Here is a 16,168-nt window from a genome sequence, read left to right as displayed (position 1 = left end):
GGCTCCCTGCCGAGCAAGGAGCCGGATGTGGGACTCAGTCCCAGGATGCTGGGATCATGACCTGAGCTGAAGGCAGCTGTTTAACCAACTGAGCCATCCAGGCGTCCCTATTTGTGATTTTTAAAGAAATAACTATTTAGTAACAACTAACCCAAATTACGGTCCATGAGGCCTAGACTAATACTAATTCTTCAAAAGATGGGAGTAATGAATCCAGATGAGTTGAAATAAGTTAGAAAAACATTACGAGGGTGCCTGGGTGGCTCAATGGGTTAAGCCGCTGCCTTTGGCTCGGGTCATGATCTCAGGGTCCTGGGATCGAGCCCTGCATCGGGCTCTCTGCTCAGCAGGGAGCCTGCTTCCTTCTCTCTCTCTGCCTGCCTCTCTGCCTGCTTGTCATCTCCCTCTCTGTCAAATAAATAAATAAAATCTTTAAAAAAAAAAAAAAAGAAAAGAAAAACATTACGATTGAGTGGCAATTCAATAGTATATTATGTATGTTAAATACACCTTACCAACTGTCATTATTTTATGAATAAGAAATTTGAAGTTTAGAATATTAACTGATTTTGCTGAGGTATCATCATGCAATGAGCCAATGGTAGAGGGAGGATTCAAATCCTGCCTCATTGGAAGGTCTGCTGCTTCACGCTATATTATATAATGACTTAATGTAGAAAAAAGGATTTAATAAACACATGATCTGTCTTCCTTCCTGGAATTTCATAAAATACTACAGTAAGAAGAGATGAAAAGTGTGTGTGTGTGTGTGTGTGTGTGTGAGAGTGAGAGAGAGAGAGAGAGAGACATATATGTGTGCCACATAAAACATTGCATACAATCAGTTTTCTAAGCGAATATTTTATTGTGATTTATATATACTTTTGGTTAAACTTCTCACTGTAGCATATCTGTACTTTTATAATTCTTTATATAATTAATATTTATAATCCAAGTATTAATTTTTGACTAATCTTTTAGTATATTGAATGCAAAAATTTTAACATCTAGTAAATCGTTTTCTTCTTTTTTTTTTTTAAATTAAGGTCTCCAAGTCTAATATTTCAAATATTATTGAAAAAAATTTTGGAATTCATACATTTAGGTTTCTTTTGTGGTTCTCTTAGATGTAATAAAGGAACAGAATCGAGAATTACGAGGTACACAGAGGGCTATAATCAGAGATCGAGCAGCTTTAGAGAAACAAGAAAAACAGCTGGTAAGTAGAACATTAAATTTCAGTATAACTTTTCAAACAAATTTGGAAATTAGTGTCAGAATAATTAGCTAACTAAGAAAAAGACACATGGCAGGTGGTAAGTGATTTACTAAAAAATGGCATTTACCGTCTTCCTGCATTTTCTGCTTACCTTTGTTGATTCTGTCATTCCGCTCACTTTTATCAGGATTCTGTGAATTCTGCTCGTTATAAAATCAAATTATTCTTCAGTTTGTAGAAGTCATGAATGCCTAGGAGGAAGTATTGCTCAAAACACAGCTACTTCATTCTCAGTTAACAACAAAGACCAAATAGTCCTGAATAGCAAGAAAGGGTTAGAAGAAATAATTATGTGGACTCATAGGTATCTTACTTGATTTTTGGTGATTATTGTGTCTGTGATAATGCATGTAGTTTTAAAAAATTAGATTATCTTGTCCATTTTTAAATATTTTTATGTTATGTTTTTAAAATGTGTATTTAATATGGCTTCCTTCACTCATCATAATTATTTTGAGATTAATATTATAACATAATCAGTATTAATTTTTTTTATTTACTTCATTGTATGGATGTTTCACAGTTTATTTATCTGCTCATCAGCTAGTGGACATTTGGGTTATTTCCAGGTTTGGGCTCTTTTGAATAAAGTTGCTATAAGGATGCAATTGAAGTCTTTGTGTGCACATATGTTTTCGTTCCTCTTGGGTGTATTCCTAGGAGTGGGATTGCTGGATCATAGGGTAAATGTATGTTTAACTGTGTGAGAAACTGCTAGACAGTTTTGCAAATTGGCTGTAATGTTTTCTGTTCCTACCAGCTGTATATGAAAGTAAAGTTGTTTCCCATCCTGGCCAATAGTTAGAGTTGACAGTCTTTTTACTTTTAGTCGTTCTGGTGGCATATAGTGGATTGTCATTTTAAATTGTATTTTGCTAATTGCCATTGATGTTCAGCATCTTTTCATGTGCCTTTGTGCCATTTATAGGGCAAAAGTGTTTTTTTTTTTTTTTTTTTGCCAAAGTGTCTATTAAAATATTTTACCTATTTTTTTATGAATGTTTATTTATTTGTTAGGGTTTTTTATATATTTCAAATACAAGTACCTTACTGCATATATATTTTACAAATACTTTCTTCAGTTATTGTTCTTTTATTTTCCTGATAGTGTCTTTTGTAAAACAGAAGATTTTTATTATTTCTATTTTTTTTAAAGGTTTTTTTTTTTTTTTTTTTTTGAATGATCTTATTTATTTGGCAGAGAGAGATGTGGCGAGAGAGGGAACACAAACAGGGGCAGTGGGAGAGGGAGAAGCAGGCTTTCCGCTGAGCAGGGAGCCCAATGTGGGGCTTGATCCCAGGATCCTGGGATCATGACCTGAACCAAAGGCAGACACTTAACGACTGAGCCACCCAGGTGCCCCAGATTTTTATTTTAATCAAGTGCAATATATTATTCCTTTTCTCTGTGATTAGTACTTTTAGTGTCCCAGGAAAGCTTTCTCTAACCCAAAGTTGCTAGTTTTTCTCTTATGTGTTCCTCTAGAAGTATATTTTAGTTCTTATATTTAGGACTGTGAACCATATTGAATTAAGTTTTACTGTGTTATCAGGTGAGGGTACAGCCTCACTTCTGCATCTGTTGAGATGATGATCATGTAGTTTTTCTTCTTTTGTCTGTTAATGTAGTGAATTACATTTATTGATTTACTAATGCTGAATCAAGCTTTTTCTCCTGGGATAAGCTCCATTGGTAAGACATGTTTTTTTAAAAATATTTTTTCTCAGTATGCTGAAATTTTGTAAAGAATATTTTCATCCATGTTCGTGAAAGATACTCATTTGTAGTCATCTCTTCATGCAGTGTCTTTATTTGGTTTTGACATCTGAGTGATGCTGACTTTAAAGCATGAGTTGGTTTCTCTTACTGTTCCTTTACTAGAAGAGTTTGTGTATTTCTTCCTTAAATGTTTGATAGGATTCATCAGTAAAGCGATTGGGAGGGAACTTTTCTTTGTGGATAGGTTTCTAAACTATAAATTCAATTTTTAGGAAAAAACAGATACAGAATGGATCAGGATAACTGTCTTTTTAAATGAATTTTGGTAGTTAACATTTGTCAAGTGATTTGTCCATGTCTATTAAATTTTAAAATGTAATGACTTGTTATTCATAATATTCCCATATTATCCTTTAACATCTTTAAGAGGAATGCCCTCTTTTGAATCACTTTTTTTTCTTTTTTTTTTTTTAAAGATATTATTTATTGTCAGAGAGAGAGAGAGTCACAAGCAGGGAGAGCAGCAGACAAAGGGAGAAGCAGGCTCCCCACTGAGCAGTGAGCCTGACATGGGTCTTGATCCCAGGATCCTGGTATCATGACCTGAGCCTAAGGCAGATGCTCAACCTACTGAGCTACCCAGGCATCCCTCCTTTGCATTCCTAATCTTTGTAATTTGTGTGTTCTCTTTTGTCTCATTTTCCCTCCCAGGCTAATAGCCTGCCAATTTGATCAGTCTCCTACGAAAAATGGCTTTGGATTTCATCAATTTTCTATATTTTTCTTTCCTACTATATAGATTTCTTTTATTGTTTATATTATTATTTTTTTTAAGATTTTATTTATTTATTTGACAGAGATCACAAGTAGGCAGAGAGGCAGGGAGAGAGAGAGAGAGAGGAGGAAGCAGACTCCCTGCCGAGCAGAGAGCCCGATGCGGGACTTGATCCCAGGACCCTGAGATCATGACCTGAGCCGAAGGCAGCGGCTTAACCCACTGAGCCACCCAGGCGCCCTTGTTTATATTATTTTTACTTGTATTTACTGTTTTACTTTTTTCTACATTCTCAGTTTTCAAGCTTGTGAGATACTTATTTTTTCCAATATAACTTTAATGCTATAAATTTCTCCCTAAGAGCTATTTTAACTGTAACCCACACATTTTGATATGTTGCATTTTCATTTTATTAAATTCAAAAAACTATCTTATTTCTCCTGAGATTTTTTCCAATTCATGACTTATTTAAAACCATGTTGTTTTATTTCTGCTTATTTATAATATTCCTTCCTTTCCCTTACTGATTTCCAGTTTAATTTCATTGTGGTTAGAGAACATACTTTGTATGCTTTCAGTCCTCTTCAATTTATTGAGTCTTGTTTTCTGAGCAAAATATGTTGTGTTTTGGTGATTTCCTTTTTTTTTAGTGTACACGTATGAAGTATTCTGCTATTGGTGGTGGCGTTTTTATAAATGTTGGTTAGGTCAGGTTGATCATAGTATTTTTTGTAAATATGTATCATTACAGATTCTCTAGCTACTTGTTCTAACAATTATAGCTGTGTACTGGAGAGGAGTGTTGAATACCTCATGCTAATTGTGTGTTTATCCTTTCAGTTCTGTCAGTTGTGCTTCACATATTTTGAAGCGCTGTTCTTAGGTGCATGCATGTATAGGATTGTTTTAACATCTTTATATATTGATTCCTTTGCCATTATGAAATCTCCCTTTTTATTTCTGGTAGTATTCCTTGTTCTCTTGGTTTTTTTGTTTGTTTATTTATCTGATGTTAATGGGCACACTCCAGATTTTCAGATTTTAGTAGGTAATTATAGGGAATATGTTTTCTGTCCTTTTATGTAGGTTTGTTTTTATAATTAAAGTTGGTTTCTTGACATAACATACAGTATAGTTTATATTCTTACATAAAATGACAACTTTTATTGAGGGTTTAGGTGAACCTTCTCACTTGGTATAATTGTCTTTATTATTCACTTTAAATCAACCACTGTGCTCTTTTTGTTCTATCCCACCAATTCTTTGTCTTTTTTTTTTTTCCCTTTCTTCTACTAACTTTTAGGTTGAACTTTCTTATTTTCTTTCGGGCTCTTTGTAAATACCTTTTTATAGAGTTGCTTTATATTTGTAGATGAAGGTACAAAGTCCCTTGTAAACATGTGGAATAAATTGCCCACTCAAATTAACTATTTTTTTCTGTGACTTTATGACTGCCTCTTCCTTTCTTCATGATCAGGGAGAAAAAAAGCATATAATGTGTGTGTGATTTTTAATTTTTTTTTCTGAAGTAAATCATTAGGGATTACCTACCTATCAATGATTTTATTCCCAATACTCTCTTTATTTCCTTTCTTAGGAGTTAGAAATTAAGAAAATGGCTAAGATTGGTAATAAAGAAGCTTGCAGAGTTTTAGCCAAACAGCTTGTACATCTACGGAAACAAAAAACAAGAACTTTTGCTGTAAGTTCAAAAGTCACTTCTATGTCGACACAAACAAAAGTGATGAATTCCCAGATGAAGATGGCAGGAGCAATGTCTACTACAGCAAAAGTAAGTGGAACCTTTATATCTATACATTTATGGTTCTATTTAAGACATTTAAGGATTCAAAGGATTCAAATGAGATTTAAAAGTACCTCCTGATTACATGTGGTACAGAATCTGTGTAATATTTAGTAAAAGGGGTTATAATAACAGGTAATCCAGATAACTGCTTCTGGAATTTTTAATTGAAGCATATTACCTTACAATATTAAATTAGTTTCACATGTACATAGATTCTTTATTGATATGTTTTACATTAAAATTTCTTATTTCAGGATATTCTGATTTTTCCAAGATCATGTGTAGTCTTCTAAATTTTTTAAATTGACTTAAAGTGTTGTTTGCTGTTTTCCCTTAAATTCTTAGATTTTTGTCTTATTTCATTAAGCTGTAGGTTTTAATTACTCAGTAATTTGCTCTTGATTCATTTTCATGTTTGTGTCAGAAGGACACATGATTTCTGTCAGAAGGATTTATCAGTTAATTTTATCAGGAACTTACGTTTAACTTAGTCTTTATATAAAAAAATAAATGTTTTCACTATAGAATTTAAAGGTCTCTGAGCTGTTTTTAGAGAGGCAGAGTTCGGGGCTGGGGTGGAAGGAGAGGGAGAGAATCTTAAGCAGGCTCCACACTCAGCAAGGAGCCCAACATGGGTCTCGACCTCACAACCCTGAGATCATGACCTGAGCCGAAATCAAGAGTTGGATGCTTAACCACCTGAGCCATCCAGGTGCCTTGGAGCTTTTTTGATTTTTTAATAATGAGTCCCTTGATATATAAGAAGTACTATAAGGAATAAGAAGATATTTAAGACAAAGGCCCTGTTCTTACAGATTTTATTATTCATTTGGGGATAGGGTGGGGGTAGAGAGCAGGGAGGTTAAGCTATATCTGACAGGGAAACTACCTACTACATACATCAACATTGCTAAGTTTGAGCTAAGTTTCAGTGAACTGTACAGATCTTTGAACTGAGTGATCTGAAAGACTTTGCAGATCATCTAGGTCTTAAAAATACAACCAGGTGGGGGCACCTGGGTGGCTCATTGGGTTAAAGCCTTTGCCTTCGGCTTAGGTCATGATCCCAGGGTCCTGGAATCGAGCCCCACATCGGGCTCTCTGCTCAGCGGGGAACCTGCTTCCCCCTCTCTCACTCTGCCTGCCTCTCTGCCTATTTGGATCTCTGTCAAATAAATGAGTATAAATCTTTAAAAAAAAAATATGACTAGGTGTTAAATATAAGGAAGGAGGGGTATGAATATGAAGACTAAAAGAAAAGAGAGCCACAGAGGAAAGTAGGAGGTTCATATTAGAAAAATGGTATTTACAGTTGATTCTCATTATTTGAAGTAGTTAATGTTAAGTTGGGAACACTTGATTAGTGAATATCAAACCATCACTTCTAGGGGAAATACAGGGTTAGCTTCTTGTGAGCCTTTGGTCACAACGTTTTTGTCAACCAGCTTATACCTAAGGTTGTTTTATGTGTTTCTGTTGAAAGACACCATAGTTAATAAATGTTGATTCATTAACATTGAACTCATGCCTAATCAAAGCTTAACATGTATTTTCTCCATGAATACATTATAGTTTTATGCACTTAGGAACACTACACAACACTTTAGTACTATGATTGAGGCTATTTTAATAAAGGCAAAGTCACCAACAAAAGGTAGGTAGACCAGAATAAGGACACTTGTTTACGGTATGAGAGTTGAGACAAGGCAGCACGGTGTCACCTTGTTAGACCTCAGCTGCAAACAAGCACGTTTGGCAGTTCACATTTTTTGCTGTTCTCTACTTGTCCACAGAGGAACACAAAAGCTCCATGATACTGGTATGAGGTTACACATACATTTTAGTGAGTAGGCAGATCCACAAATAGAGAATCCAGAAATAATGAGGAGCAACTATAATTGTGTTGTAGATTACAGAGCACATGAAAATAGAATTTATCCATCTTAGCTGCGGTAAGTGCAGTGACACATTATGTTCTTTAAAAAAATAAAGGACATTTCAAAAAAGTAGAGGGAGTTTCAATATTAGTTCTGTCAGTTAACTTACTCTTGATGGATCTGTGTCATTTTACAGTGAAAAATGTAGTTAAGGACAAAAACTTGTTTTCCTTTTTTCTTTCACAAATGGAACTAGACATCTAATTGAGGAAAAGATCATATGTGATGATCACACACTTGAGATGGGTAATCTTTCAATAATGTTAAGGGGAAAACTACTTATTTTGCTATTTTTTGTAGGTGGTAGGCCAGGAAAAGGTATGGAGTATGGTCCTGCCTTATAGGGATATGTGAACTAGAATTTTCAGTTAATCTTTTTAGATACTTGTTAATTCAGCAAATATTTGTTTAGATCCTATATAGGTAGGAAGTACAGCAAATGATGGGGATGAAGTGGAAAGCAAAACCAGGCACGGGTTTAAACTGTACGGTCTATTTCAGATTTTATTTACTTATTTCTTTGAGAGAGAGAGAAATCGGGAAGACGAACAGAGAGAGAAATACAAGTAGACTCCATGCTAAGCTTGGAGCCCAACACAGGGCTCAGTCCTAGCACCCTGATGAGATCATGACCTGAGTTGAAATCAAGAGTTAAGTTGGATGCTTAACCAACCAACTGAACCATCCAGGCGCCCCTGTATAGTCTATTTCAAAAACAGCACATTTGAGAGGTTGTTTAGTGTGGTAATTAGGAATATATATTACTTGAGTTCAAATCTCACTTCTATTCATTAGCTTTTGGCAAGTTATTTTGCCCTTCTGTGCGTTCATTATCTGTTTTTAAAACAGGAACAGCGGTGGCACCTAGCACATCAAAAAGATTGGTCAGGTTTGAATAAATGTCTTTTAATGTTGAATGTTATATGTAAAAGTGCTTGGAAAAGTGTCTGAAACATAATTAAGACTCTGTAGGCATTTATTGCTTTATTATTATCATTATCATCATTGTTATTAGTATTAATTGCAATAATACTATAAGTTGCAAGAGAAATAATATAACTTACATCAGTAAATAGGGAATCCCATCGGTAGTGAGTAGGACTTAACAGGAATATCTGTTCTAATCAGGGGTGTTAGGGACCATTTCCCTAGGAAAGTGGTGAAATCTGAAGTGTTGATAATGAAAACAAATGGAGAGGAGCATGTGTAAAACAGCGTATGCAGAGGTCCTGTAGCAAGAGAAAGTGTGGCACATTTAAGGAAGTGGAAGATCGGTGTGTCTGGAGGGCAGTGTACACCATAAGACTAGCTTGTTAGACAGAGTTCGTGGGTGTTTGGTGAATTACAGATTTTGGCTTTTGATACAAGAACAATGGAATCCTACTTCTAATGTCTGTGTTGGCTGGAGGGGGATGGGGAAAATCCAGTGTTACACTTAGAAGTTACTTTGGTAGTAGCAAAAAGTTAGCAAAGTGACCAAAGTTACTTAAGCAGTAGATTGTATACAGATTGGGAAAAGACTGCTTGGTATCTTTGAAACTGATGTATTTTCTATTGTATAGTGGTTTTGGCCATACTAGATAGCATTAATCTCTTTTAATGAAATAATTTGTGAATATAAAACATAAGAGAATTCTTTTCAGATATTTCTATAAAACTCAGTGTTCTGTTCATTTCTTCAAAACATGGTTTAAAGTACGTGAATGGATTAAGTGTGTATACTGTGTGTCCCCCCTTTTAATTTAGACATCAAAAGCTTAATGAAAAAATTTTGCAAAATTTAAATTGTGATTCTATTCAATTTAGGCTTTGTGTGCTTGCCATAGAGTAGGCAAATGTAGTTGTCCCATTTGAATAGCAGTGGATTTTTTTTGTTGACAATGCTTTTTAATTTTTTTTTTTTTTTTTTTTTTTGGCCTACTGTTCGTATGAGTTTTTTCACTATGGTCTTTATTACATAAATGTTAAGCAGATGGTTTCCAAGTGAGTATTTCATTTTTTCTAGAATACCGAACAGTCTTATGTTTGATTATGGCAGTATGTATATCTTTAGAAAGCCTGTATCTAATTTGGTTTGTTCTCATTGGACTTATTTCATAGTAAAAATGTCACATTTATGTAGCTAACATGAATCTTTTCATATATTTAAAGACAATGCAAGCAGTTAACAAGAAGATGGATCCACAAAAAACATTACAAACAATGCAGAATTTCCAGAAGGAAAACATGAAAATGGAAATGACTGAAGAAATGAGTGAGTTTAATAACTTGTAATGAAATTTAGTTTTTTTATCTTTGAATCAGCCAAATTTATTTACTAGCAACTTTGTATTCTAATCCATAAAAGCACAAATGTTGAAAAAAGCAATGATACAGCAGCCTTCTGAATAGATGTCTATATTATAACAGTGAATTTTTAAATTTGTAAAATATAAGGCTCAAATCCTATCAAACTTGACTGGAAAGAAAAATATAAAATATGATATGCCATATCTTTATGCCATATTGGCCCCAGCAGTTTTACTTCATTGATGAGGGGACCAAAACCAACTTGTGAATAAAAGAACACTTCATGGTATGAATTTGGTAGTTTCAGAGTTGTGTGTTGATTGTTTCATACTAGAGAAGATCCCTATTTCTGTTGGAGGTAGAGATAATGAAGTGCTTTTGTTCTCATTTTTTCCTTTTCCTTCCCAGAGTTCTTTAATATTTAGTTTTCTTCATTTTGATTATAAGTTAGTTTCATTTTGTAGAGGAACTATGGAGAACACAAAGGAACAAAGTTTATTTTAAAAAGCTATTATCACACCATCCAGATATTTAATTTTATTATTTAATTACTGTTAATGTTATATGTTTCTTTCCTGTATTTTCCCATATCTTAGTTAAATCATACTACTTGTGCAATTTTGAACCTTATCCTGCTTTTAAAAAACATAATAGTATGCTATACACATGTACTCATGACCTTAAATCTTCTCTGAAGTCTTTTTTTTAATACTGTATAACATCAATATTAAATAACATCAGTCTTAATTTATTGAACCATTCTTACATTGGTCAGTAATATTGTTTTAAAATTTGTTGTGTATTTGATAATCCTTTGATAAATGTTTCTATAATATTTTTTACTACATTTTAAAAATATTCTTAGAGTATTAACTTTTTTTTTTTAAAAGATTTTTATTTATTTATTTATTTGACAGAGAGAAATCACAAGTAGATGGAGAGGCAGGCAGAGAGAGAGAGAGGGAAGCAGGCTCCCTGCTGAGCAGAGCCCGATGTGGAACTCGATCCCAGGACCCTGAGATCATGACCTGAGCCGAAGGCAGTGGCTTAACCCACTGAGCCACCCAGGCGTCCCAATGTATTAACTTTTATAAGCCTTTTGGTTCATACCACATTTTTTCCAGAAAGATTATCCCAACCTTTAAATTACTGCTAATAAATAATCCTGGTCAACATTACTTAACATTATTTGTCACAACTGACATCATTGTTTCGCAAAGGTATTTTCTGATTGTTTTACAACTATGTAGAGATATGACAGTTTAGCTCTGCTTAGCTGCCAGCATTTTAATTTAATGGCATTTAGTGAAAAAAATAGTGTACAATTAAATAATATCTAATTAAATTACCAGGAATACTAAACTCATCACTGCTCAAGTATTCAGTTTAAGAATATCTGTTTCCCTTTTAGGAGTTAATGTAAGTGTATGTGTGTCTTTGATAGTTCAGAAATTCTTTAGCTTTGATTGTGAATCTTTGCTTTGAAAAATAGGACTTTTTTGAAACATCATTAGTGAATTTTTAATGACTATGAGAATTGTCATTTATATAATCATCACAGTATCTAACGTGTATGTGATTTCCAGTGATGGCACAGGTGTGAGCAGATTTTAGAGGAATTAACTTTTCCATTAAGCTATAATGAAGAGAATCACTAGGCTCAAACAACTCGTTTCTTTCATAGTTCTCATTTGTATTTTAGTACTTTGCAAATGGGGCTGAAAGAGTAGTAATTGTTGGTGATTACTCATTTCTTCTATGACCTAGTAAAGTACATTAACATTAGTATTTTCATCCAAAGGTAAATTCAAGGTTTAAATGGATATATCTTTTTCTAATTGAGATTTATACTGTACAGTACTACTCCAGAACTTGTTCACATTCCATTTTGGAAACAGGATCTTTGAGAAATCTGTATTTTATACACACACACACACACACACACACACACACACATTTTGTATACATATGTATAAGTATGTAAGTACATATATGTAAATTCAAATACATAAATTATATAATATATATATATAATATGGTTAATTTTGTTGTACTTTTTCCGAAAGCATCCTTCTTTGTTAATCCCTAATTATACTTCCCTATTCTTTTCTCATCTGCCCCTTCTTTCATTTTTTCTGCAGCTGCTTCTTAACTGAGTCCCTTATAAACTTTGACCTGTACTTCCTACCCTCATTATTGCTTCACTTGCATCTAAATCATTTTCCCAGAAACTTACCTCTGAGGATGCCAGTGAGATTCCTTTAGTGGCTTCTTGCTGACTATAAAATAAGCCCCCCACACGTAAATCAAAAGCAGTTTTCATGTCAGGCCCCTTTATTTTGCCAGTGAACATACTGAGGCCCAGAGAAGTAAAATGACTTTGTCCAAAAGTTGAATCTAAGTGGAAGAATTGAAACTCTAATTGAAGGGTTAACATTTGCTTTATTTCTTCAGAGATGATACTATGGTGTTTTTTTTGTCCTTGAACATAATATAGCTTTTTCCAAATGTACTTTATGCTGTTGAGCTAACACAAAAAAATCAGGTTGTCTAGTCATGCTCATACTAACCAGAGATCTTAACCAGTGTCAAGCTTTATTAATTATATCAAGGACACAAGCAGTTAAAATGTACATGTGAAACAGGGAACATCCCAAATGATTCCCCAGATCTTTTTTCCCATCTCAAACATAAACTCTTTGACCCAGAATAATGGATACACCTTTTCCATTCATACTCCTTAAATAAAAACACAACAGAAGAACTGAGCCTACTTGAGTGAATCCTTATTGTCTTCCACCAAGTCTTTACTCATTCTGTGCTCTCTATCTCTGTTTGGTCAAATCCTGTGCATCCTTCAAGGAGCACCTCACATGTACTTCCTCCCAGTTGGATGTAATCTCTTCCCTTTATTATCTTTCTTATTTATACTGATTATTAATTTCTTTTCTACTTAAATGTAAAGTACCTGAGGTCTTCATTTTTCTCCGTCCATTAATTGTAGTTGTACTACATGTCCAGGCACTTTGTTTTAGAAATAAATATGACAATCCTAACATGATGCTTTCTATACAGAACCTTTCCCATAAATATTTTGGGAAGGAAAGGAAAGGAGGAAGAAAGGGATATAGTAGTAGTAGTCTTTGCAAGGTTAAATTGGATGTCATTCTTCAGACAAGTTTAATAAAACATTGAACCTTGGACTTTGTTAGAATATTCTGCCTACATGTTGAATGTAAATTTAAGTTAAAAATATAATTATAGGTCTAAAAAGAGCAAATTGTCTCCCTAATATTTACAGGATATTTGATTCTTGAATATTATTCCATGGTCAGATTAAACAGCTACTAACTTTCTCAATGAATATAGTTTTTGGAATCATTACTTAAAAACTTTAATTTTTATCATTTTATAATGGTTTATTTATATTTATATATACTATATATGAATATATATATTTATAATAATTATTTTTATAATGATAATATTTATCATTATTTTAATTTTAACATAACTTTAATTTTAATCATTACTTAAAAACTTTGGCTGTGAATTTCTTTTGTTGTTGTTGTTTTTTTTTTTTTTTTTTTAAAGATTTTATTTATTTATTTGACAGACAGAGATCACAAGTAGGCAGAGAGGCAGGCAGAGAGAGAGAGGAAGAGAAGCAAGCCCCCTGCTGAGCAGAGAGCCGGATGTGGGGCTCGATCCCAGGACCCTGGGATCATGACCTGAGCCAAAAGCAGAGGCTTTAACCCACTGAGCCACCCAGGCGCCCCTCTTTTGTTGTTTATTAAAGACACATTTTTAAAAATCAGAGTAGACTTGTTTTATTATGGGATAATCTGTGTTGCAATGAAAAGTACTCCAGATTTAGTAACTCAAAAATGTGTAGGTGAACTTCACTAACTTTTGAAAATGACTTTTGTAGTTTGTTGGGTCAGCTAAGTTTGCCCTGGAGTAATACACAAGTATGTATACATACTTGGGCCACCTTCTAAAAATGTAAATCTAACTTGAAATCTGTTTGATAGTAACTGTAATTTTGTTTCTCCCCTTTCCCTCAAGTCAATGACACACTTGATGACATCTTTGATGGCTCTGATGATGAAGAAGAAAGCCAAGATATTGTAAATCAAGTTCTTGATGAAATTGGAATTGAAATCTCTGGAAAGGTATGAATGTCTTCCATCCTTGGTCGGAAATCAATTCTGCCAATTTTGTCACTTAAAGTTAGCTTTTGCTGTTAGAGGCATCTTTTTATATATTTGAATGGCAAATGTTTTTGTAGCATATCCTTTGTGTCCTTGCCCAGATGTTTGATAATGCACATTTTTTTTCCTTTTCCTTTAATATAGATGGCCAAAGCCCCATCAGCTGCCCGAAGCTTACCATCTGCCTCTACTTCAAAGGCTACAATCTCCGATGAAGAGATTGAACGGCAACTCAAAGCTTTAGGAGTAGATTAGTCAGAAAAACCATAATATTTTGCTTACTTATAATTATTTAGTATAAACCAGGCACAGTGCAGATTCCTTTTACAAAACACATTTATTTGCAAAAATGAAGACCATGGAGCAAACAGTTGTTTTCTAACCCATGACTGTTTTGAATCTTTTACCAAAGAATGACAAGGATGCAAAAATGGGAACAGTTTGGATTTTAATTAGAACTCTTTAGAAGTGATGACGTGTAAAATGTTTGACTTCTCTTCTGCATGGCATAGAGAAATTATATTCGTTACTTAGTGTTTATGTTCTGTCTTTTTGCAGTGAATACAAAAATCTTGTTAAAAGCCACTGGGCACCAACTAAAGAGACATGTAAAAATATTAAAAATATATCATTAATTCTGTATCTGTTGCTTGTCCTTTGTTAGTGATATGTAGTATGACCATAGGCAGTTCAGCTGCCAAATTATTTTTAAATGATCTAAAAGAAGAGTGCTGTTTAAACATCTGTCCTAAAAACAGTCATGAGCTTTTCTTTTCTTTTTTTTCCTTTGGGAGAACATGCTAGTTGGTAAGTTTATACCTTTCAAAATGTGCTTGGCACCTGCCTTAAACAGCACAAATATATTGTGCACATCTTTAAATTATTTTAATGGACAGAAAAGACTTAAATTTTAAACCGAAATTAAGGCCTCTTAGAAAACTTATTCTGGCTCTCTTTTATAAAGCTTATGAAAGTGAATTGAATGAATTAGCAAAAACAGGCACTGAATTAATAACATTTTATAGTAATAAAACTGTATTTTGGTCTTTCTTCCAAGAACTGAGAAAACTTTCCCCATATAAGATATAATTTAATCTCTGTTTAATTTTGATCTTCAATAGTGTGTATATTGAACCCTCTGAATAGAAGCCATCCTTTTTAATTTAACACTACTATGACAATACTTGACCTAAATTTTAAAATAAAAAAATAGCATTTTTTTTTTCTTGGTAAATAAACTACAACTTTGTCAGAAATTATTGCCTAAATGTGTATTAATGTATTAGCAGTATTTTTTAAGGTGAAGTTGCCATGGTATTTAATGTATGTATAGGAAGTGAGAAAAAATAAAATGGCAGATTAGTTAGGGATAGAATTTAGGATTAGGTTTGTTTAAAAAAGTCACACTGTAATATATGGGTTCTAGCACATCCCACCATAAAAACTGGAGAGGAGATAAGATAGGTGTCAGCCTGGTCAGCTTATGAGGATGGACATTTTGGTCTAATATCGACAATGTAAATCCCATTTTATGACAGGGTCTACATGTGGCATATGGATTGGTGGGAAGAATGTAAAGTTTATATTGTTTATAATTCATAAACCATTGTATGATGTTCAAAGATCAGGTTGCATTATTGATAGTATTAAATAGTTTCCCTGACCATTGATGGGTCAAAACATTTTACTGGATTATGGAATGTTAACCCAGAATTTGTTTTGATTCTTGGATGTACTTAATGATGCCAACTAACTTTATTTACTTTCTTGTTTACATGCGGGGGCTTTTGTTTTTAAAAATTATTTTGTTAAAAAAAATTCCAATAAAGATTTATTGCTATTATGCTTTTTTCCCTTATCTTTTACTCTATTATTGGCTTCTGCTAAATTAACATTTTTATGCATATCTGGTAATTTTTCAAAAGAATGATTTTTATTATTTTCCTAGAAAGAAAATTAGGTAACTCTCTTCCTTACATTTTAACAAATGTCATTTCTATGAATTAGCAGCTGAAATAGGACTGATGTTTATGAATGGAGGAAGCCTAAGAATTGGTGGTTTTACATGAAATTGATCTGATCACTCCTTTTCTAGAACTTGCAGGGCATAAACATTTTTAAATACTATTTTTAAACAGGTAAGTCTT

General features: G+C 33.4%; 1 protein-coding gene across 1 annotated transcript in view; it reads left to right on the top strand.

Moving 5' to 3' along the window:
* The window catches only part of CHMP2B (charged multivesicular body protein 2B), a 28,158-nt gene extending 12,294 nt beyond the window's left edge, over positions 1–15,864 (top strand). Inside the window, exons 2-6 of the mRNA XM_059164434.1 lie at positions 1,128–1,219; positions 5,372–5,566; positions 9,670–9,772; positions 13,876–13,982; positions 14,166–15,864. Of these exons, the coding sequence (XP_059020417.1) occupies positions 1,128–1,219; positions 5,372–5,566; positions 9,670–9,772; positions 13,876–13,982; positions 14,166–14,276 (608 nt within the window). The 3' untranslated portion in view covers positions 14,277–15,864. The remainder of the gene's footprint in view (positions 1–1,127; positions 1,220–5,371; positions 5,567–9,669; positions 9,773–13,875; positions 13,983–14,165) is intronic.
* Positions 15,865–16,168: the final 304 nt, after the last annotated feature.

Source organism: Mustela lutreola, chromosome 2, assembly GCF_030435805.1.
Source record: "Mustela lutreola isolate mMusLut2 chromosome 2, mMusLut2.pri, whole genome shotgun sequence".
Lineage (NCBI taxonomy): Eukaryota > Metazoa > Chordata > Mammalia > Carnivora > Mustelidae > Mustela > Mustela lutreola.
This window is presented reverse-complemented; position numbering and strand designations above follow the sequence as displayed.